General features: G+C 37.7%; 2 protein-coding genes across 21 annotated transcripts in view; both read left to right on the top strand.

Annotated features, from left to right (window-relative positions):
• The window catches only part of USP54 (ubiquitin specific peptidase 54), a 119,099-nt gene extending 117,751 nt beyond the window's left edge, over positions 1 to 1,348 (top strand). For 13 of the 14 annotated variants that reach the window (XM_019745795.3, XM_019745799.3, XM_019745793.3 and 10 more), the window contains one exon: positions 67 to 1,348. In XM_019745795.3, the coding sequence (XP_019601354.3) occupies positions 67 to 623 (557 nt within the window). In that variant the 3' untranslated portion in view covers positions 624 to 1,348. The remainder of the gene's footprint in view (positions 1 to 66) is intronic. The other variant, XM_074339588.2, reaches the window with a different exon arrangement.
• Positions 1,349 to 3,024: 1,676 nt separating this feature from the next.
• The window catches only part of PPP3CB (protein phosphatase 3 catalytic subunit beta), a 44,296-nt gene continuing 23,655 nt past the window's right edge, over positions 3,025 to 23,665 (top strand). For all 7 annotated transcript variants that reach the window (XM_019745898.2, XM_019745897.2, XM_019745894.2 and 4 more), the window contains exons 1-8: positions 3,025 to 3,228; positions 15,047 to 15,247; positions 15,964 to 16,088; positions 19,191 to 19,302; positions 21,082 to 21,227; positions 21,496 to 21,635; positions 21,740 to 21,817; positions 21,923 to 22,017. In XM_019745898.2, coding sequence (XP_019601457.2) covers positions 3,144 to 3,228; positions 15,047 to 15,247; positions 15,964 to 16,088; positions 19,191 to 19,302; positions 21,082 to 21,227; positions 21,496 to 21,635; positions 21,740 to 21,817; positions 21,923 to 22,017 — 982 coding nt within the window. In that variant the 5' untranslated portion in view covers positions 3,025 to 3,143. The remainder of the gene's footprint in view (positions 3,229 to 15,046; positions 15,248 to 15,963; positions 16,089 to 19,190; positions 19,303 to 21,081; positions 21,228 to 21,495; positions 21,636 to 21,739; positions 21,818 to 21,922; positions 22,018 to 23,665) is intronic.

Below are 23,665 nucleotides of genomic sequence, written 5' to 3'. Positions count from 1 at the left end.
GGTCCTCTGGGAAGGAGAATGCTTTACTAAAGATGCTCAGTCTTTGAATTTCTTTTCTCTTCCCAGGAACTTCAAGGAGTGTCCAGCAGTTTCTGGCTATGTGTGACAGGGGTGAAACTTCCCAAGGGGTCAAGTACACAGGAAGGACTTTGAACTACCGGAGTCTCCCGCATCGTTCCAGAACAGATGCCTCCTGGGGACCATGGTCAGAGGCCAGCCAGCATACTGGGGCCAGATTCCTGACTCCTCCAGGGTGCCAACTTCAGCTACCCCACACTGCCACACTACCAGAAAGACGCCAGGGCATCCAGGGTCTTCACGCTCAGTCCTGGGGGGATCTTTTCCATTCACCCTCCCACCCTCCCATTGTTCACCCTGTGTCCCCACCATCAAGCAGTCTTCATGTACCCTTGAGATCAGCTTGGAATTCGGGTCCTGTTCCAGTGTCTCGAGCCCCTGGTCCTCGAAGAGTAGATATGCCCCCAGATGATGACTGGAGGCAAAGCAGTTACGCCCCACAATCTGCACACAGGAGGACAGGGGGGCAGGAATTTCTGTTTGTTCTAGCGGATGCCCCTGCAAGAGAGATCAGGGCTAGAGCCCTGCAGCACAGCAGATGGTAAGGGTCACCCTTTTCCTTTCCTGGATCCACAGCCTTCTCTGTTAAACTGGAGTGTGGCAGTGTTGGTACCCTGTATCCCTGCTAGGGTTGTGCTAGTCTCATCTCACAAGAGGTGCCAAGAACCTCTACCATGATGTGGCTCTTTGAGAAGGATTATGTGAAATTCCAACATCCATTCACCTAGCAAAAGGAAGCAGCTGCTGTTTAGGGCTTTCTTTGAGCCACTTTAAAGATGAACCCATATTACTCTGAACACTAGCCATTCCTTAGGCTCTTAAGGTCACCATTTTATTCCTGGATACTTTATGCCCCCACCTGCACCTGAGCCCTCATCCTCTGTTCCCTACTGCGCTACCAACTTCTATTCTTTGTTTTATGCACCTATCCGTATTACCTGACCTCTTGCCTTTCCCCATCCCTTGTTCTTGGAGGGACATGTAGCCCTGTGGTAGGGCAGCCTGTCTGCCCGGGTATTATGGACTGTCTGCCTTCCCTGTGCCCCCAAACCTTAGGCCTAGAATACGGAACTGCCAACATAGGAACATTTGCCCTCCGAACAGATGGAGTCAGGCACACTAACATACCCCCATCTCAGCAGCAGAACCATTACTGCCACTTGCTCAGTCGCCGTTGTAAACCCTCAGTCAGCTGAACTATTTTAGGGCCAAACATACTGTTTTTGTAAAGTATTTTTCATTAATAAATATATAAGATAGTTCTATTTAATTCCTTGTCATTTAATTATTTATTTAATCCCTTGTGTATCCATCTTGCTCTTTTGTATGGGGTGGGCAGGCCTGGATAAGCAGGGAATACCAATTCTCAGTGGCCTGGGGCTCCCAAAGAGTGAATCATGGCATGAACAGATGTGAGTGTCTGTGCCTGTGTGTGTGTGTGTGTGTGTGTGTGTGTGTGTGTGTGTAGCTGTTGACTGAAAGTGAAGAGCCAAAGAATTGAAGGATATGTACTCAAGGTAGGAGTCAATGTGCCCTAAAATGGAGTGACTTCCCTTGTTATTACTGCTGCTACATTTCCCACCCCTTTCCTGCCAAGAGGCACTAAACACTTCACACACTTTCTCCTTCCTTCCTTAGGGAGATTTTTCTAGGGATTCAAACTCCTCTTACAAACTCGCTCTTGATCTGTGTACTCATGGTGCCCTCCCTCTACAAGTTTGTGATGTGCCCTTTATCCCTTGCTCTCTTGTATCCCATGGCTGCCCCTCCTCTTCCCTTCCCCTGTGGAATTACTGCACTTCAGCCAGAAAAATGCATCTCACCCCTGCTCCACTCCCAAATCCTCCTCCCTCTAAAAGATATTTTTGTGGGCTCCCTTTGCAAAGAATAACCATTGGGCATTTACCTTCTGTTGTACCCCAGGTCTCAGGATCACCAAGATTGACAGAAAGAAGAGGTAGAAAGGTGCTCTCTGAGACCTTTGGACCACTGCTTACCTAATTATCACCATCCATTATGAACAGATTCTGAGCACATGTAATATGAAGCAGGATATGGGCAGGAATTTCTCACCCCATCCCACTTGCATCAGGTGCCATCACGATATGTAGATCTTATTAGATACATTGGTCTCTATCCATGACTCCATACATCCTGGTGTCATACACACTTCTAATAGTTATTGATTTAATCGTCAGTTCTTCTCCCACTACCCCTTTCCCCACGAATGTCCATCCCTGTAAAGATTCCGTAAGTCACTTCCGCCCGGATTGTGTGTATGCACAGAAATACCGCAGGAGGTACTTCTATGAGGAACTAATTTCCAATTCCCTATTTACTCCTCTGCCTTCCAAATCGCTAATTTCTGAATGAATCATGAGGAAAACTGTCCTTTTCAGGTGAATTCTGTAGTGTCTTTGAACATCTCTTGGTGTCATCCCTTCCCTTCCCCTTACCCGTTTTGATTCTTAACCTTTGGAGCCTAGTCTGCTCTACTTGCATTCTTACTCAGCCTTCAGACTCTTGACAATTCCAGGCTCCAAACACGGGCCAGGTTTCTCTCTCAAACTCCATTTTGAACGCTCACTTCTCCGTAGAACCTGCAATGCCTCTATTTCTCTTGTGCCTTAGTAACCAAAGTACCCAGATCTCGTAGCCAAATTGTTATACATTTGTTTTTATATTAATAGGAGATTCTGAGGTTTGATTACGTCTCCCCACCACACTGGGAGCGCCATGAGAGCCGGTGTCGTGTTTCCTAGCACTTATTCACCGCAGCAACTATAGCTACAGACAGCCCTCACTCACGCTGGCTTTTGCCTGCCCAGAGTTTTAACCTGATCCCTTGGCCTCGTCCTGTTTCTCTAGCCTCAGTAATTTTGCACAAGTCCCTAGAGCCTGCCCCGCCCCCGCCCCCGCACGCGCGGTGCATGCCGGTCTTAGCCCCTCTGTAGGGAAAGAGGGTCCGCCATGTTCCCCGGCGGCGCCGCCGCTTGGCTCTGGTAGCCGCCGCCCCCGCCCCCAACCCCGCCCGGCCCAGCGCCTAGCCGAGCCCCGGGCCCAGCATGGCCGCCCCGGAGCCGGCCCGGGCTGCACCGCCCCCACCCCCGCCCCCGCCGCCCCCTCCCGGGGCTGACCGCGTCGTCAAAGGTGAGAGGTGGACGAAGCCCTGGGGGCCTGGCCTGAGGAGCTGTGTGTGAGGACGGGCGGGAGACCGTCCCCTCCTTAGCGGGCCCGGATGGGCGGACGAGTGACTGGCTGCCTCCCTTGGGGAGTGGCCCCTGGGCGGGCCCCTGCTGGGCTGGGCTGTGTTGGTGGCGGAGGCTCCGCGGTCTCTCGCTTGCCTTCAGGCCGGGGCGGGGGTTTCGCTCTCGAGGTCTCCTAGCCGAAGGGGTGAGGCTCTTAGACGCAGTAAACCCCCTCTTTTCCTACTCGGCCTGTCAAAGCGGCCCAGAGGCCGCGATTAGCTTCCTGCTTCTCGACAGCTGCACGCCTAGCTTGCCGGGGCGGACCAAGGGGCTCGGAGACCTGCAGCCACGCGGGGCCGGGCGATGAGCAGTCAGAAATCACCCCGGCTTTGGCCCACGCTTGCTCCCCAGTGACAGTCCTCCGCCCTGTCCGCGCCTAGTTAACACCAGCCCCAGGGGTTCGCGCTCGGCCCTCGGGTGTCACCCCGCGCGGTAATTGGGGGAAGCCTTATGCAATTGACAAGGGTGAAGGGACGAGGCCGGATTCGGGGTCCCCGGCACTAGTGCAGAACAGATGGAGAAAAGGCAGCATAGAAGATAAATAAAATAAGCTTCGTGGATAGGAAGAAGAATTTACTTAGAAAACCGTCAACACTGCTTGGTCAAAGGCCAAAAGGGGTGACCGCTCCCCTTCAAACACACAGACACTCCCCAAAAGAAAAAGTTAAGTATTTCTCAGCTGAGGCAGAATTTATGGACGTTTCCCGACAACAAGTCAGCAGATTGATTTAAAATAGAGAAATTGAGGGCTGATGGAGAGTTACTTGAGATTTCCATGCTCTCTAGGAGAGCCCATCAACTTCAAACTGCTGTGGAGGTGAAAAACAATTTGGAGTGATTTTTCTTTACCATGTAGCTTGGTCAATAAATTGAAATCATTTTAGAATAAAGTTTTTTTTTTTATTGTATTGTTTATTTTTGAAAGATAGATATTTCTTTTATTTGTTTCTTTTTTTTTTTTTCTTATTCAGCTTCCCAGATATACTGGCACAATGTTTAAACACTCTTAAGCCCAGTTTTTGAAATCTAACCAGATGTGTTTCCATTAAAATATTTAAAAACAAGAACCATTTTCCTTTGTGTTATTTTAATTTTTCAGTTTGAGCCTCCTTTAATAACACTGATTTGTATCCAGGCTTGTATAGATAATTTTTTACAGTCAGTAGTGTATCCAGCTGGGCCAGGCATTGGAATGAGCTGAATAAAGAGTTTATGGAATCCTTGTCCTGAGAAATCTTTTTAAAAAGAGAGGGAGAAATAAAGAAAGACTGGTAGTTCAGGCATTCATCCTGTCATGAAATCCTGGAGTTCTGTGCGGGTGGGAACAAGAGACATGTATTTTCTATGTATCTGGGTTACATGTTCATTTCCCTGGGCACTTTACATTCTCCTATTAGATGGGACAACCCGTCACATTCCTGAACAATGAGCCTATGCTATCCTTATGATTGTGAATCTTCTTGTCGTCTTGTCATGTATATGGTATTGTTTTCCTTGTACTGCTTTCCTACAGTGAAAATAAGATTCCAAACATAAGGCATATTCCTTAGGGGTAAGTTGTGAATCCAAAACAGTCTTGTTTGATTGGTATGAAATAAAAGCCATTTGATTTACGTAAATAGGAAAGGACCTTGTTGGTATAGAAAATTATAGTTAAATAGAGCTCATGGATATAAGATACCATGTATCAGCAGTATATTCTTCACCCTAACAACTTTCATTTCTTTATGGAATTTGTTAGCTCGTTGGAATGCCTGATATGGATCATATGTTTATAGAGATGGCTTGCAACAGACTGGTTTGCACTGCTCATGGAGTCTCATCTCTGGCTTCCTTGGAAATTACTGCGAAATACACCTTTCATACAGGAACCCACTTTTAGATTTCACCTTCGGGCTTTCTTGCCTTCCTCATTCAAAAATTGTACCATAGTGTTACATTTGGTGACAGAGAAGATATATGCTAGTTCAACTCAAGTTTAACCTGTTAAAATTCAGATTTTAAAGTCCAATATGTGCTAGTTTTGCAACTGTGCCATTTCATAGTAGTAGTGATAAGGGGACCATCGTTGGCATCAAATACTAGTAGTCTTTTACTCCCTGAAACTTTTACTTACTGTTTGTCAGTTTTATACTCGTATACTTCTAGTCAGGAGGCCTGGATGTTATGGTCATGTAGGTTTTGAAAGGGATATGGCTCTTTCTGTGTTTAATAGCAGATGCCGGAAATTTGCTTCATGTGAAGTTTGAAATACTGGAATACTGTAGGTGATTCACGTATAAGTGTAATTAGCTCTTCACTGAAATTATTCGTGGTAATTCCACATCACTGATCATGAGTGATTAGGTTTCCTGGTTAGTTAAAGCAGATTTCGTTCTGAGCCCACTCCAGCTGCTGCCTCTGGTCACGTTCTTCTGTTTTAAAGTTGATGTAGCCCAGGTGGTTTAGGGTGCGATAGTACAGCCCTCTTAACTAGTTCCTGTTAAGCATTTTTCTGTTCTTTAGCTAGGATGAGAAACTGGAAATCGGAAAATAGAAACAAACTAGGAAAAACAGTTAACTGTATCTGTATGAGTGCCTTACTGCCACATCAGCAAAATTGATATGGGTAATTAAAGCAAAAAAACCTAAATTTATGTATATTGCTCTGCCTTCTCCCCCCTGAATTGACTTGACCTGATTTGTCCAGGTACTTCCTTCTCTTTCCAGATACTTTAAAAATGTACCCAGATTTGTAAAACTAGGTTGTCTCTTGAGATTATTTAATCTGTTAATCTTGATACAAATTCACATTTATCCCTTAGAGTGCATTGTCTATATTGTGTATATGTTCATTTTAGCACACACAATGTGACTCATTTTCTTTTGAATTCAATATATTTTCTTTGTTTACTAGGTTATATTAACCTCATCTCTTAAACTACCAGATTTTAAGATTGAACCAAAATGTTGAAGTGTGTGTGTGTGTGTGTGTGTGTGTGTGTGTGTGAGAAGTTTTTAAAGCTGATATATTTTGATGGGCAGCCTTATGATTTAGTTAGGTTCTGTTGCCAGCTGCCCTGCTTATAAATCTGAGGTCATTTGGCTAAAGTGTTTTCCAGTACCTTAACTTTAGTAGGATTGCTTATTTTTCATTACCGATTATTAGATGAACCACGTAGATCTTGGGGTCACATAGCTACTTCAATGTTTCTTGCTAGTTCTACTTCATTATACTTTAAACCAAATTGAATTTTAATTTTTGTTTACAAAATCTGTGGTGTTACATGTCTAAAAAGATAACTCTTAAAAATGATTTTTTTCTTTCCACCCCCATTAAACTGTTAAGCATACTAAAATAAATCATCAGTACCATGTGTCCTAGGAAAAGCAAGGAACAGAGAATAGTGCGTGTGTGTGTGTGTGTGTGTGTGTATGTGTGTGTGTGAGAGAGAGAGAGAGAGAGAGAGAGAGAGAGAGAGAAATATCTTGTGGTAACAAGTCATCTTAGAAGGAAAATGCCAAGGAGGAAATACAACTGGTCAGTAGTAAGGCAAAAGCTTCAGGTTCTAGAGCTATCGAATGAATTGGCAAGAGTTGTAAGGAAAAGTTGGTGAAAAGAACCTTGATTTAGTAAATGAGGTGTGCCAATCATATGACTTTATTTTATCATAAAAATGTTTATACACAGATCAAGTAAGCTGAAGCTAATTGGGCATCATTGTTTGGTATGTAAAAGTTATTTTGAAACCTCAAAGTAGTAATTAAGTAGCAAATATTTAATGCCTTCTGTATGCTAAAAACTGTAGGAAAACAAGTATAAAATATAAAATACAGTCTTGGTCCTTGAGGAAATAAGTACTCATGAAAAGTTATATATGTCATAAGGATAGGTATGATTAATAATTGCGAGCTAAGAGGCAGAGCCACCAAGTTTGAGTTCAGTGGAGGTAGTGATGACTCTGGACTGGAATGGTCTAGCAAGCGTTTGTGTAGGAGGAAAGAGGCCGGGAAGGATGGGTAGGATTCCAGTCAGCAGATGATTGGGACCATTTATTGTGCAACATTTATTGAGTACCTGCTTTGTACCAGGCATTATCCTGGGCATCAGGGATACAGAATTGAATTAAATATATTAAGTAAGATAGTCTCTTGAAGTGCTGGCAGTCTAGTTGAGGAGACATTATTGCAAACAAACAATACAATGAATTAGGTACAAAGTGCTGTTGGAGCTGTACAGAAGAAATTGACTATCTTATTTAGGGAGAAAGCATCACTGGGAGAGTATGTTTTGAGGTGGGCCTTGAAGGATGAGTAGAATTTCTTGCAGCAGAAAGGCATGAGGCTTTTTTAAAAAGCTTGAAATAGGTGACAGTAGTGTGTAAAGTGCTTGGCAAGTAGTGGCAGGAGATGAAGCTGGAAAGGCTCTTTTGCAAACCAAGTTGAGGAATTGAAATTTAAGCAAACTATAACCTCTGGATGATTAAGAACACAGGTTCAAGAGTCAGGCTGACTGAGTGAATCCTAGCTCTACCTTAACCTTTTCACTGTGGATAGAATATTTAGTATCACCCAGTCTCAATGTTCTCATCTGTAAAATAGTTAATAAAGTATTATTTGGAGGTTTTTGAAGGATTAATGAAGACAGTCCATGTAAAGTGTGTGAACAGTGCCTGGCCTGGCACATGATAAATACTCAACCAGTGGTAGCCATCACCATTATTATTATTGAAAGTTTTACAGTAGAGGAGTGACCCAAACTCTTGGATTTTGAAAGCTAATGAGGTTAGAAGGAGAGAGGCTTCAATCAGGGTGTCAGAAGATTAATGGTATAGTCCAAATGCTGAATGACCAAGGTATGAATTAAGGGAAAGAGAGAAACCAGATATGACACAAATTATGAGTAATATTAGAGGGTAGGTATACGTATATTGGATCTGTGGTTGGGTGTAGGAATAAATCGGGGAAGAGCAAAACTTTTTAAGGAAACATCGGACTAATTTTCCTTTAGGGATTGATTAAATTGAGCAATTATAGTTTGAGGCAAAGATTGGAATGACATGTAATAGACTAGTCAAATTGAGAAGGACCTTGAAAATAAGTTTCAGGGTTTTATTCCCCTTTAGTCTTTAAGAAACTACCCAAAATTTTGGGGTAAGTTAATCTAGCTGTGCTTTGTACAATCAAGAAGGAAGAAAAGTAGAGCTTAGTTCTATTTTTCTAGTACACAATGTGGTAAGAGCTTGAACTAGCTAGCATTGATTGCAGCAATGGAGGTGTAAGAAAATGAATAGAATTTGAAGAATTAATAGGACTTGGAGTCCAGAAAAAGACCAATGACACCAAAATTTTAAGCCTGAGTGACAGAATAGTGATACCATAACAAAAATAAGTCAGGAAGGGGAACCAATTTTGAAGGCAAGGTATTGTATTCAGAGAACCACCACAAATTAAAGGAACCCAAGGGATACCTTGAAATTTTGTAGACAGTGCTGTAGGATTTATTGAATTTTCCTTAGAGCATGTGGGCAATGCATGCTTCTACCCCTAGCAACAGAACTGAGGTGTACTGTTTTTCATGTTAGGACACTTTTGATGACTCTTAGTCAGAAGAGCACTGTCATTATGTTGGTATAAGAGTAACATTCTGAAGACCTGAATTTCAACCATGGCTCTACCACTTAGTTGAAACACCTTGAGAGAGTCATTTAAGTTCACTGAAGCTGTTACCTCATTTGTGAAATGGACGTAAAACCTGCCCTATCAAAATCACAGGATGTCTCTGAGAATCATATAGGATCATGTATGTGAAAGTACTATGTAAGCTCTATAAATATATTGTTGCTGCTGTAAATTAGTGTCACGTTATACAAGTATTAATTCAATAAACATTTATTAGTACCTACATTCTAATAACTAGGTATGTAGAGATGAAAGACGTAGCCCCCTCCCTTTAAGGAGCTCATAAGCTTGTGTGGGAGACAGATATTTACAGTGCAGTTGGTAAATGCCATGATATAGGTGTATATCATATGCTATGCTATGGGACCACAAAGGGGGGGGCACCCTTAACCTAGTCTTGGAACTGGCTTGGGGTGAGGTGAACAATAATTAACACTAGTGTACCCCCAAACAATAAGGCATGCAAGTTACAGAGACAAAAATAGTGATGCAATTTTAAAAATGAAAATGTCTGTAGTATAGGATGTACCTGGAATGTGAGGGATGGGCAAAAGATGAGGGTTGGAAATGTAGGGACGGGTCAGATCACGAGGGCTCTCATATGCTATGTTAAGAGAAGGAATTTGGATTTTATATAATGAAGCCCGTCGATTAAAAACCTATTGGCCATGTAGGGTGAGGAAGAAAGAGACTTCTAGGATAATTCCCAGATGGGTTAATGTATTGGTAATGGTGAAAGATTATACATTAAATTTTGGACATACTAAGTTTGAGATATCTATGGAATATGCAAGTGGAGATATTTGATAGTTTAGTAAGGATTTGGAGTTAGGGGTGGATTCTGGACTGAGCAGTCTATTTGGGAGTTCCTCAAAATACACATTTTAGTTGAAGCTGTGGTTATGAATCAGATCACTAATTTAGTGTGATAGAAGGGTGCAGGATAGAATTTTAGGACACACACCGACACTTAAGGATCAGGAAAAGGACTAGAAGTCCGTGAACTAGGTCAGTCAGGTTTAACCAGAGAAGTAAGAGGAAAACCAGGGAGTGTTTTCACGAACCCAAGAAAGGAGAGAATTACAAGGTGGATATAGAGCAGAACCAGATAAATGTGGATTGTGGAAAACACAAAAAGTGAGAAAACGAAGATATCCATTGTAGATTATTTTTCCAAGAAGCTTAGTGGTCAAAATAAGGGAGATCCACCTTTACATGTCTTCCTATCTCAGGGAAGAGGTGTTCCTCCTGCCCAACACTAAACATTCTGTCTGTGCTTTGTATCCCACGCCCCGCCCCACCCGTGCCCCCATTCTGTTTCTTCTGCCTCTAACTCTCCATTGGGTCTTTCCTTTGAACAGATAAACATACCTCAGTCTCTGTGATCTTATAAACAACCCAAACAAGTAACTCTCCCATACTCCGCATTCCTGTTTCTGCCACGTATATCGTGGTTTTCATGTGAGCAATGACTGCAAGTTTAACAAATGGCAGGGACAAGCATAAACTAGCTGGACGGCATGCACCTCAAAGGAGGCGGCCTTTTTTCCCCTCACTGTGTTGCAGGAAAAGGGTCCTTGGCATCAGTAGGAGAAGAGAATTCAAACGTGAGCTGATCACGAAGTTTAAAGTAAAAGTTTATTTAGCAGAGAGTAAGGAAGAAAACAAAGAGCACCCCATACAGACAATGGCAGTCTCTAATCGCTAGTGGAAGAAAGGTCCCCTCGATCTGCAGGGCTAGGGTTTACATGTGTTTTCTGCTTCCGTGGAAAATTCCTTGGTGTGGGGCGGGGAAGGAGGCTAGAAGTACAATGGTAAGTGTATCTTTAACTTCAGTAAGATGCAAGAAGAATAGGGGCAGGTTTGTCTTTACCTCTTGTAAAGCACAACCTGTGTTTATTTTCCGTGGGCTTAACTACAGGGATGGTCCTCGTGGAATCTCTAGTCTTCCAGAGAGACTGCTCCGTGTCATTGATAAACGCCTGCCTGAGTTCTGTGTTGTGGAGCATGTAGGCAGCAGGCTTGGAATCCAACCTCTTAGAGGTTTTGTTTTTTCCTGTAAAAATAGTCCTCGTGCCCCTTCCCCATATTATATGGAGTGATGAGGTTAGACATGGTAAAGGGAAGCTGAAGGGGACTGAAGCCTTCTCTGCTGGGAGTAGTGGAGTATGGAAAAAGGAGCAGTGTCCACTTTGAAAAATGTGTTTGAGAAGTGTTGTCCTTTAGGGGAACTCAGATTTAAGTGAGCTAGCGAGATGAAGACAGTATTCTCTGAAGAACTAAAGTGTGTGTGTGTGTGTGTGTGTGTGTGTGTGTGTGTGTGTGAAGGGTGGATTTTTTTTTTTTTTAATTTCATAATGGGAATTCTGGAGGCCTCAATGAGAACAGCCAGAGGATGGCGTGGTGTGAGTAAAACAAATACAGAAAAAAATTCTAAGTCTGGGTGACAGGAGGGCCTTTATTTTGGACCATTGCCAATAATGGCAATGATGAGAGAAGCACAGGCATCTGTCTTATACTTTGGAGTGAAGTTGTGCAGTTGGCACAGGCTGCAACCCCCTTGATGTTGGAAGCTTCCTGAGGCCTAATAGTTTGCAGCCTCTGCTTAGACTTGGGGAACAGGGTTAGTTAATTCTCAGGATTCCTTACCCAGTAGTAGAAAAAGGAAGATCTCTGCCCCTCCCACATCCCTGATCAATGTGTGTTCCTGGTTGATTTTTCCAACTTCCTAAATTAAAACTCCTTAGGCCTTGTTTTTTAGCCACCATACATTAAATCTGAATGAAAGTACCCTGTGAATGTTATTGATTACTATACAGATACGCCCTTCTGGCACAATTTGGATTAAAGGAAATTTTAAAACTGAACAGTTTGGTCTAGGTCAGGTTTTCTAGTGTTGGAAACTTGGTGATGTGAGGTGATTTTGTAGCTCTTTAGGTTGTTACAGCTACTCATCCATGTGAGCTATTTCAGTGTTGACCATTTGCATACATTTAAGTTCTGGTTTTTCCCTATCACAAATACGGAAGAATAGTCTAAAATGAGAAAAATGTATATAGGAAGAAAAACCTAGAAAAGCAGGAATAATTGGCTGAAGATGAATTAGTAATAAAGAAAAGCCTTTTAAAAGCCTGAAATAGAACTGCCCTAAAATGCCTTAAGAATTACAAAACAAAGTAGTAGTTGAGAATATTGATTTCTGATGAAAAAATGTAATCCTTCGTGGACCAACAGGGTCACTATTTAACCCTCCATTAGGCCAGCTTCTATTTGATCAGTTTTCTTTTGCCTGATCGATCACCTGCTACAGCTCCTTTCTCCAGCTCCCAAAGAGCATGTGCCTTTTTCCTCTTATTATTTACTGATACATTAAAACATATTCTTTTGAAACTCCCTATTCTCCATTTTCAGTTTCATGTTGTTAGAACAACACTGCTCTCCTGTAATTTTCACCTTTTATGTATCTGTGGTGGCATTTCTTCACTCCTCAACCTGTACCCATACTTTAAAAGGTATTCCAGCTGGTCTTGAAATGTAAAGTATGGCTTGAGTTGAAAAAGAAGTGGAAAAGCATAGGTCTGTAGATACTGATGGGCATGGAGGCAGTTTATACTTTTTTTTTCCCCCTCAGATAAATAAAGACATTCTGGCTCTTGGTTAAAAAGGGGGCAACACCTCAGTGTGACTTTGACAATGTGAATGAAAACATGCAGTACTGCCACTAACTGTTGACCGGGTGAATGGGGAGAGATGGAGCCGTCTCCCAGAGGGATTTTTAGGAAGTCCTGCAAATTGAACAGAATTCAGTTATTAGTGGAATTATGTTGTTGATTAGGAAGTATGCATAATCTAGAATGCAGTGTCTTAAATCAAATTGTCTCTTTTCCTGAGTAGAGTGGTAAAAAATTCTCTTGGCCTACTGAGAAAAATATGATCCCATCTTGATCTCAGAAATTTGTATTTAAGAGATATTTAAATTTCTCATTTTTATAATGTCCCCAAAGTAACCTGATTTATTTAGTAATCAATTATTAAATTCTGTAGTTTAAAAACAATTGGTTTACTGATGGGGGCAAATTTGATTATATCATATTTAATGGTTTAATCTTTGGTTGGAGAAAATCATATTTTAACAGAGGTTTTTATTTTATTAGAAGCTAGGCATACTGTATTTGGGGGAATAAAATGTATTTAGATGTTCTAGATGTAGTAAAAAGAAATGGGAATAAATGTATCCTAATGTAGGGGGAAAAAGCAAGTTCAAGTTCTACTTTACTAAATATCAAAAGAAGAAAGCAAGGGGGATTGGTGATTTAAAAGTCTTTCAAAAATTGTTGACATCCCTCTGCCTTAGCTCTTACCTCACTTCTAAGATATTGAGGTTTTTTTTTCCCTCATAGGCACTTTTTTAAAGGATTGAGTTCTTTGAATTTTTTTTCTGGTATGAGAACATGGTTTCTTATTTTTCTCTCTTAGATAATTGATATAATTCTAACCCAGCCCTCTGTTTTCAGTTATTGTGTTTTAGTTGAAATGTGAAGAAGCAATTGGTTCTATACATTTCCAGTCTTCTGTATAATAATTGATAGTCAAAATGATGACCCTAAAACATCAAGAAAATACTACATACTGTATGCCTGACTGTAAAGTGATTTTTTTTTTTCTTAAAAATTTTTGTTTTGGAAAAGAGGGAGCTGCCTTACATTTAAGTCTATATGGAGACTCTTAAAGCTATAAATTTCTTCGTTTTGAAAAACAAGTACTGTTTGTTAAAGAGCCTAAAATGACTTCATTGATTTTGAATGCATATAGAGGTCACTTGTTGGATTCAGTAAAAAGGAATCAAATACATTTAACAAATATATAGTAATTTTTCCTAGGTATATGATCTCAAATTGTGCTAGATACCATTGAAAATAGACCTTCCTATTTTCCATTCATTTAACAAATATCAGTTTAAAACAGTACAGTTGATGATTACTTGTGGAAACCGTAAATATATACTATAGGAGTAAAAAGGCCAACTATTTCAGTGCTTAGACAAATGGGAACTGTGGCTTAGAGTTCATCTGCAGTGATAACATTTTACATATATTCAAAAAGTGCTTTTTCTCAAACAACTTAAATGGAAGTGAAGATGATTCACTTTTGAAAGTGTTAGATGACTCAAAAAGTGACTCCAGTGATAAGGAATACACTGATGTTGAAGATGTGCGTAAATACTTTGAAAGTGTTTTGTGAAACATGAAAGTAGGAGAAAAAGCAGTATTTCAAAATTATCATGATTTATTAATGTTATTTGAAATCTATATATGCATCTAAATTAATTTATATTTCATAAGTAAGCATTTGGTTTACTAAAAGTTTCTACTCAAGTTGGCCAGAAAACGTTTTTTCTTTTCCCTTAAGATTTTTATTAAGAAATATAGCTAACATACAACATTATATCAGTTTCAGGGGTACACCATGGTTGTTCAACATTTATGTACCTAAAGAAATGATCATAAGTCCAGCAACTATCTGACACTGTACCACTGATCACAATATTATTGACTATATTCCCCATGCTGTATGTTACATCCCCTTGACTTATTTGGAAAACATTGTTATATGAATATATATTCTTATTAGGAACATGATGAACTGCCTTATATTTGGGATTTCTTTCCATTCAGGCTTATGTGGTTTATTAAGTTATATTTATTATATTTCATTGAAGATGAAGAGTGTATGATATGTTTTGAGAGTTCTCCCCAAAAATGTTTTGACTTAAAAAAGCTTAGTTTTAAAAAAAAAGCTCAGTTATCCTGAAAGAACCTTAATTTTGTGAGACAATTCATTTCTCTAATAATTTTCAACAAAGAACATGTTATATACAGATTAATAAAAAAATAGATTACTCTTTTCAAAAAGTTTTACAAAAATTAACACCTTTATCCAATAGAAGAAGCAAAAACCAGCTTTTCAGTTTTATTCTTATTTACTTAGATCCATTGATTAGTTTTATGTTGATATATTAATAGTGATTTATTTTTTTCTTAATTTAAAAAAAATTGCAGCTGTCCCTTTTCCCCCAACACATCGCTTGACATCTGAAGAAGTATTTGATATGGATGGGATACCGAGGGTTGATGTTCTGAAGAACCACTTAGTAAAAGAAGGTCGGGTAGATGAAGAAATTGCACTTAGAATTATCAATGAGGGTGCTGCCATCCTTCGGAGAGAGAAAACCATGATAGAAGTCGAGGCTCCAATTACAGGTACATTTATTTATGTTTTGACTATTATTTTTTATTATACCATTATTAAGTTGCCCGTATATAAAGCTGTTTCATCTTCAGTAATATCATATACAAATTAATGTTACATGGGCATTATCTTGAATTTTCCAGTTATTTTCGTTAATTTTTTTTTTTTTTTTTTTTTAGTTTTTGCCTATTTTCAGTGAATAAACATGATCCTAAATAATCTGCGTGCAGAGTTAGTCTAATATGCTATTGTGAAAGTTTCATTAGTTGTATTGGCCATGATTCAATTGGATCCAACAAATACTTATGTACTTTTCTTTCAATCATTAGGGGCAAATGCCTCAGTGTCATATGGGATACCAAAGATGGTCATTTAGAAGTCAACAGAAAGTATTGAGTTAGATTGGATATTTTACTGCCACCATTATAATTTTGTCATCATAAGACACACATGCTTGGTTTCTTAAATAGGATCTTTATAAATTTAGATGAAAATTTTGTCACTGGCTACAAGTTTCATTACTTTTGTTATATCTTATTCTAGATCTTGAGCACATAAACACTTGGGTACACATCATCCCTATCATAATTCTTTGTAGATGACTTCTCATACATTTCTGGATAGAATTTACACTATCTCTTATGTAAAATAAATTAGAATTTAAGTGAAATTTGTTATTTCAGAGTTTTTTTTTTCTTTTTCATATCTAATAATTTTCTTGTTTCAGTGTGTGGTGACATCCATGGCCAATTTTTTGATCTGATGAAACTTTTTGAAGTAGGAGGATCACCTGCTAATACACGATACCTTTTTCTTGGTGATTATGTGGACAGAGGTTATTTTAGTATAGAGGTAATAATCATATACTGTCATTTGATATGCTTTTAAGTGCTTTCATAGATGATTTCCATTAATTCCTAGTAAAATAAGTTCCTTGAAGTACCTGTATTGGGTTCTTTTTAATACCTCTGCATTTTCTGAATAAATAGTAGTTTTAAAGCTACTATTTATTCTTCTGTCTTTCAAACTATTCTATTAATTTTCTCTGTATTAAATTTCTCTGTTTATATAATTATAATTGCCATTTTTCCCAGTGGAAGTTTTAAGCAAACTGAAGGGTTTATATTACCCTGTTATCTAGTAGCCCTAAGGAACTAGTGCTTTTTATCTCTTATCCCTAAAGGCATTAACCCATGTGAAAAAAGATTAATTGAACTTTCTCTGATTAAATAAAGCACATTATAATGCTTTTATTGCTTAAACCCTAGTGCTTCTATCCCTCCCTGTGTAGCTATTATGACCTTAGTATATCGTATGGAATCTTTTTTTATTCTGAAATTATTCATTTGTTTTAAAAAACTTAAGAGGCATTAAAATGACCTGTTGATTATCACTTAATGGTAAATGGTTCTTTTTGCATCCTTTTACTTTTCTAATTATATAAATAAAATCGGATAAATATAGAACAATTTGTATTTTCTAATATGTGCATCTCTTTAAATTTTTGTTAAAATTGTGGTAAAATTGGTATACAAGATTATATATATTTCAGGTATATAACATAATTCAGTATTTGTATACTCTTCATTTTTTAAGTGAAAATAGACCATGTTATAATATTTTTCTGTAACTTGCTTTTTTTTATCCATCCGTATACTGTGATGTATTCCAGGTCAGTAAATATGAAATTACAGCATCATTTTTAATAGGTGCATTGTATTCCATTGAATACAGAAACCACAATTAGTTTAATCAGTTCCTTATTTTTGGATACGTAAGGTATTCCCAGTTTTTTGCCATTACAAATGATGTTTCATTAGACCCATGTTACTTATACATCTTTGCATACTTGCTCAATTATTTCTGTAGGACAGATTCCTAGAGGTAAAAATTGCTGGATACAAGCTCTACCAATAGATACTCATGTTGAGCATTCAGTATGTTCCAAGCGTGTTCCAACCACTTAATACATGTTAATTTAATCCTCACAATAACATTACCATGTAAATACTGTTATTTTATCCATTTTAGAGATGAGGAATCTAAGGCTTGGAGAGGTTAAGTAAACTGCCCAAGGTCACATACCGTGTTTCCCGAAAATAAGATCTAGCCGGACCATCAGCTCTAATGTGTCTTTTGGAGCAAAAATTAATACAAAACTTGGTATTATTGTATTATGTTATGTTATATTATATTATGTTATAGACCTGGTCTTATACCTGGTATTATATTTATTATAAGACCCGATATTATATTATATTATATTATATTATATTATATTATATTATATTATATTATATTATATTATATTAATGTTATAGACCTGGTCTTATATTATACCTGGTATTATATTATATTTATTATATTATAAGACCCAATATTATATTATATTTTGTAAGACTTGATCTTACACTAAAAGAAGACCGGGTCCTATACTAATTTTTGCTCCAAAAGACGCATTAGAGCTGATGGTCCGGCTAGGTCTTATTTTCGGGGAAACATGGTAGTTAATAAGGGGCACAGCCAGGCAGTCCAACTCCAAGCCTGTGCTCTTAGCCACCTCTCCTGGTAAATAGTGAATTTCCATGCTGGCTACTGTTGTTTCCATCCCCTTCTCCAGGATTTTTGTCAGCCTCCCATCTGAGGTATGCTAGGGCACCTAGTGGGGAAGGGAGTTCAGAGCTCTGTCCACTCAAATGCCCTTAGGAATTTTACTATCCTGAGTACTTCCTTCCGTTCATAGTTTCATCATCAGCCCTCTCAACCTTCCCTCAAGTCTTCAAGAAAATCAGAAAATAGTCCTTTTTAACAAAAAGATTAGGGCTTTGACAACAACAATAAACAATTTTAGGAAGCTTAGTTGGTAACTGAGCAGGTTGGTGTGTATGTCCTTGTATTATTAGGTTGGTGCAAAAGTAATTGCAGTTTAAAAGGTTAAAAATAATTGCCAAAACCGCAATTACCTTTGCACCAACCTAACAGAATGTTTCACAGCTGACTCTTTTAATACATTTTATTGTTAAAAAAGGAAAATAGCAAGGAATCAAAATAAACAAAAAGGATGGGTAGAGTTTAATAAGTATTTCCCTTGTTTAATTACTTTTCTCTGGTGAATAAAATGAAGGTGTGAATAGTTACACATTTCAGTATACCTTAACTTGCTCAAAATACTTTGTTTTTCTTCTTGTATATGATTATATAAACCAAGCTTATTTCCATATAAAATAGTTCCTTTTTTTAAACCGAATAAGTAAAATGTGAGTCTGTTTCTTATGTTAAATCTATTTTTAAAAAAGTATCTGTTTATTATGAAATAAACATAAAACATGGCTATTTCCTTCATTAGGCAGCGTGTCCTAATATTTAAGATCAGAGGATCAGAAGCCTTAAGACCAGAGGATCAGAAGTCTATCTCCATTACTTACAAGTTTTGTGATTTCGGACAAGTTGCTTAAACTCTTCGCTTCAGTTTCCTCATTTGTAAAATAGAGATAATATTACATACTTTATAAGGTTGTTTGAGGAATAAATGAGGGGGATTAATTTTATAGTGCATGATATATTACAAGTACTCCATAAATGTTAACTGCTGTAATTCTTACATTGTTATTTATTGATATACCTCAGGAGGAGACCAATCTGCTAATTGTCTTTACAGCAAACAATCTGTAAATCTGAAGTAATTAAGTAGATTATTTGACTCATTCATTCAACAAATATTTATTGTTCTTCTGTTTGCTAAGTACTTTTATAGGAGTGGGGAATCAGAAGTGAATAAGATGACAAAGTCCCTGATTTCATATATTTATATTTTAGTAAGAGACAAGGAGAAAAGATAATAATGAATTATAGAGATTGTAAGGGTAAAAGGGTTCGAGGAAAAGGAGCAAAGATCAAACAACTATGTTAAATAAAAATATAAGGTAAATTCAATGGAAACATTTTCTTTTGCAGTGTGTCTTATATTTATGGGTCCTGAAGATTCTATACCCAAGCACATTGTTTCTTCTGAGAGGCAATCATGAATGCAGACACCTTACTGAATATTTTACTTTTAAGCAGGAATGTGAGTACTGCCATGAAAAATATTTTCACTTCCTCAGTATTCTCTTGGAATGTCATGGGTAGTAAGAGTTTGAAGACTGTACAATGTAACATGTAAGAACAGATTTTGTGTTCAAACATACAAAGCTTTGAGGAAGATTATTAAGAACTCTCTAGTGTTTAATATTTTGTTCAGACATAGTACTTAAGAACAGTTTTGGTCTTTGTGTATAGTTAACGTGTATATAGTAATGTTAAAGTTATTTTTTTCTAACAGGAAGATTAAAAACCAAAAGAAAAAAATTGTTGTCACATTGGAGATTTTTATCTCCCAATATTTAGGCATTCACATAAGGTTCTTAACAAATTATTCATCCAGTCATCATTGCAGGTCGTTTCATACACGCTATTAATGAGTTGAAATTCTTAGTCTACAATGTGTACCCTCTTGCTCTCTTAAATTATTATAGCAATGGTAATCTAACATCTATTGATAAGCAATTACATGATATAGAGCAATGTTTGGCCTTTTTTCACACCTCATAGCTGCATGCTTGTTAAGTTAATAATTTAGTCTTAGAGTTAAGTTCTAAAAACAAATAATTTCAGAATTGTTGAGACTCAAAACATGATCCAGTTGCCCTCGCTTCGGCAGCACATACACTAAAACATGATCCAATAAAGATCATACTAGTAGACACTTCCAGTAAAAGGAGAAAAACGGCAGTGATGGGTAATGGCAGAGGTGGCAAACTGACATAACTTCAAGGATCAGGTGGGTAACCGAAGTAAATATGAGACCTAGAAAGTGCATGCTTGAATCAAATTAAAAGTTTTAATAAGCCACAGTGCTGGTAAACAGGTTTGTTAGCAGACTGTTAGTTTAGAACCTCTGGTTGCTGGATATAGATTTTCTCATATTTGAATGTTACAATATTAAAGAGGAAAATAGGAACTAAGCTTTTTTCCCCCTTAGATAATTAACAAGCCATCTGCCAAAATCCCACCAAAAAGGAAATATCCAGGATTTAAAAAGTATGAAGGAGTAAATGAATGTGTGATAGCTCCTTAAAAGTAAATGACAGTTTGATTTGGTGGAGTTTGTCTTTTCTTGGGTTATATCGGCTTCTAGTTTCCCGATTTAAGCGTTGTGGAGACTAAAGCAATCCCTCTGCTCCTCCAGTATATGAATAAGATCTTTTCTTTTTTCAGTTGGATAGTCCATGAGTTTTGTTGTGATAATACAGTAGTCTTACCTGTAGCTACAAAGTAGTCACTGACTCTTAGAATAAAATAAAGTATTAAAACCATTTTAGCTTTACGTATAGTTCTAATTTTGCCTTACTTGGCCGATAATGGTGAAGGGTTGAGCTCTTTTTAGAGATTTGAGTTATTTTTAGTAATATTTTATTACTATCTGCTGCATACCCAAAATAAATTTAAAGAGCAAATATTTTATCTTTGCTTACTTTATTGCTTCTTATAGAGCAAGATGCTTGCCTTTAAAAAAAAAATACATACAGTAAAATTCACTATTTATGGTGTTTCATTCTGAGATTTGACAAATGTATAGAGCTGCCCACCACCACATTCATGATACAGAAAAGTTTTATCACCTCATAAGTTCCCTCTTGCTGCCTTTTAAGAGTCACCCCTTTACCCACTCTCAGTCCCTGGCTACCACTTGGCTGTTTTCCATGTCTATAGTTTTCTTGCCTTTGTATTAATAGTCAAACATATATAATTTTCAAAATGATCAACTAGTAATATAATTTTCAATTTAATTTTTTTCTTTTTCAAGGTAAAATTAAATATTCAGAAAGAGTCTATGAAGCTTGTATGGAAGCTTTTGATAGCCTGCCTCTTGCTGCACTTTTAAACCAACAGTTTCTTTGCGTCCACGGTGGACTTTCACCAGAAATACACACACTGGATGATATTAGGAGAGTGAGTATATATTTTAGTTCCAAGGTTGATTCTTATTTATAGTACTTTGTTGGGTAGAGTATAGTAGCCTCTAACTTCTCTTCACTGCCAAGATTAGATAATGGTAAAAATTAATATACTGATATTTTAAGGAAATGTCTTCTAAGCATTCAGAACAATGTAGTATGGACAGTATTCAAAGTGGGTATCACTTTCCTGTGTCCATTCTATTCTCACTTTTTGACAAATTATTTTTGTTCTTTGTTTCTTTCTTTTCTTTATTTCACAGTTAGATAGATTCAAAGAGCCACCTGCATTTGGACCAATGTGTGACTTGCTATGGTCCGATCCTTCCGAAGATTTTGGAAATGAAAAATCACAGGAACATTTTAGTCACAATACAGTTCGAGGATGTTCTTATTTTTATAAGTAAGGAAACATATCCAAGATTAATCACCTTTTAGTTGTTAAAATAGCATATACTTCATACAGAAAACCATTATTTTACTTAATTTACTCTTTTCCCCCCACAGCTATCCAGCAGTGTGTGAATTTTTGCAAAACAATAATTTGTTGTCGATTATTAGAGCTCATGAAGCTCAAGATGCAGGGTAAGAATTCTGTTTCCCTGACCCAAATTAACAGCTTATGTACAAATCAGACTCCGTCACAGTGATTGATGCTTTCCGATGCCCACTAAGCTATTTGTTTTGCAGCTATAGAATGTACAGGAAAAGTCAGACTACAGGGTTCCCTTCACTAATAACAATTTTTTCGGCACCTAATTACTTAGATGTCTACAATAATAAAGGTAAGATGTTGTTGATAAAAAAAACTGTTAAACAACTTAGCATTTTAATTGACTTATTTTTTGAAAATATAATAGAAAAGGGGCATTGTTTGAATCTATAACCAGCCAAATCTCATGATAAGAAGTATAAGATATAAGGGAGGGGAGAGAACAAGAAAATAAAAATCCAAAATGTGAAACTTGAGTAATATGTAACCATTCCATAATGTGTCACTCATAAAAGCTGTCTTGTAAAAATGCCAAGTTCAGTACGTCAAGCAAAACCAAACACAATTTTCTCAAACTCCCCTTTCTTAAATCTTTCCCCCTTATAATCAAGAGAATGTTTTCTTGTGTCCATAAAGCTACGGCTGCTGCTTTGACCATTTTTGTGTATTTGCACTGTACAGTTGTTTAGTTGATCATGTTTCTTTTTCCATGTCCACTAATCTAGGTTCTCTTTACCTTTCTTATTGCTTACTTTTACCTCCACAGTCTTAATCACTGCCCCATCAAGATTTGTAGTTGAGCCTTCTTTGATTAATTCACTCTGACCTCTTTTCAGGGATCACAGTCTTCTCTTTTCTTTCCTTTTACTGCTCTATCGTCCTTTTTTTCTTGTATCTTTTTTCTTTGCCTTCTGTTCCAGTGGTTTCCATTCCCCCTCCTTCCCTCCACATTTGATCTATATATTATAGTAATTGGGTTTAATTTAACTTTGAACATAATTTATTGACAGATAATACCAAAGGATCTTAATCTAGTTAAGTGTGTGCCAAGGACATTGAAGATGACCTTGCGTATGTTTACGTAGTTCACATTTTCAGAAAAGGAAATTAAGTCAGCTCCTATTCTGTCTTGACGTGTCTGGAATTCAGTTGACTATGCCATAGTTTCAAGGGTCAGACTGGAGTGGATGTGCCAGGTTGACAGAACAGACTTTTAAAAGTATATTTAACGAGATAATGAAGTCATTGCTAAATATGGGTTGTGGCGTGAATTCAAAAGAGGAACAGAATAAGAGTTCTTTGGATGATTGGAGGTGATGGTTAAAAGATTAAAACATTTGCTGCAGGTCAAGTAGTAGCATGGTATATAATAACTTTGATAAGAATATGCTACAAGAACTTAATACCTACTATGTTCATTACCAAAGCAACCACAATATTGATGTTAACTGAGTTTCTAATCCTTAGAAGCTAGTACCAGTGCAGCTTCTAAGGATTATGCCAGTGCTAAATATTCTTTTAAATTATATTTTGGTCAATACATTTTTAAACTTCTTTAAAGATACCTAATTAGGTATGACTTCATTTTTGAGGAGAAACATCTCTAAATTTCGCCTACATTCTGAAGAACAGAATCAACTGTGGCATTTAACTTCCTACCCGTGTGCCCATTCCTCATCTGGGACCTCTCCGTGTCACTATTAAAGGAGCTAGTATTCAGTGCTCAGTTGATTACTGCCTTAGTGGTTTTCCTTTGTCAGTTTGACTCCGGAGGTTAAGGGATCAATTTTCTTAGTATTCAGACAAGAAACTCAAATCATTGAATCTGTCTTGTCAAAATCAAATGTCTCTTGGTAATTCTGAGTCTGTACACAGTGTTAATCATTTGAGTATTTATGTGGTATGTGTATGTTTGTAATGTTTCATTCTATATGTCAGCC

Source organism: Rhinolophus sinicus, chromosome 15 (assembly GCF_057876585.1).
Source record: "Rhinolophus sinicus isolate RSI-liver-muscle chromosome 15, RSI-T2T, whole genome shotgun sequence".
Classification (NCBI taxonomy): Eukaryota; Metazoa; Chordata; class Mammalia; order Chiroptera; family Rhinolophidae; genus Rhinolophus; species Rhinolophus sinicus.
Note: the sequence above shows the minus strand (reverse complement) of the source record. Positions and strands in the feature narration are given on the sequence as shown.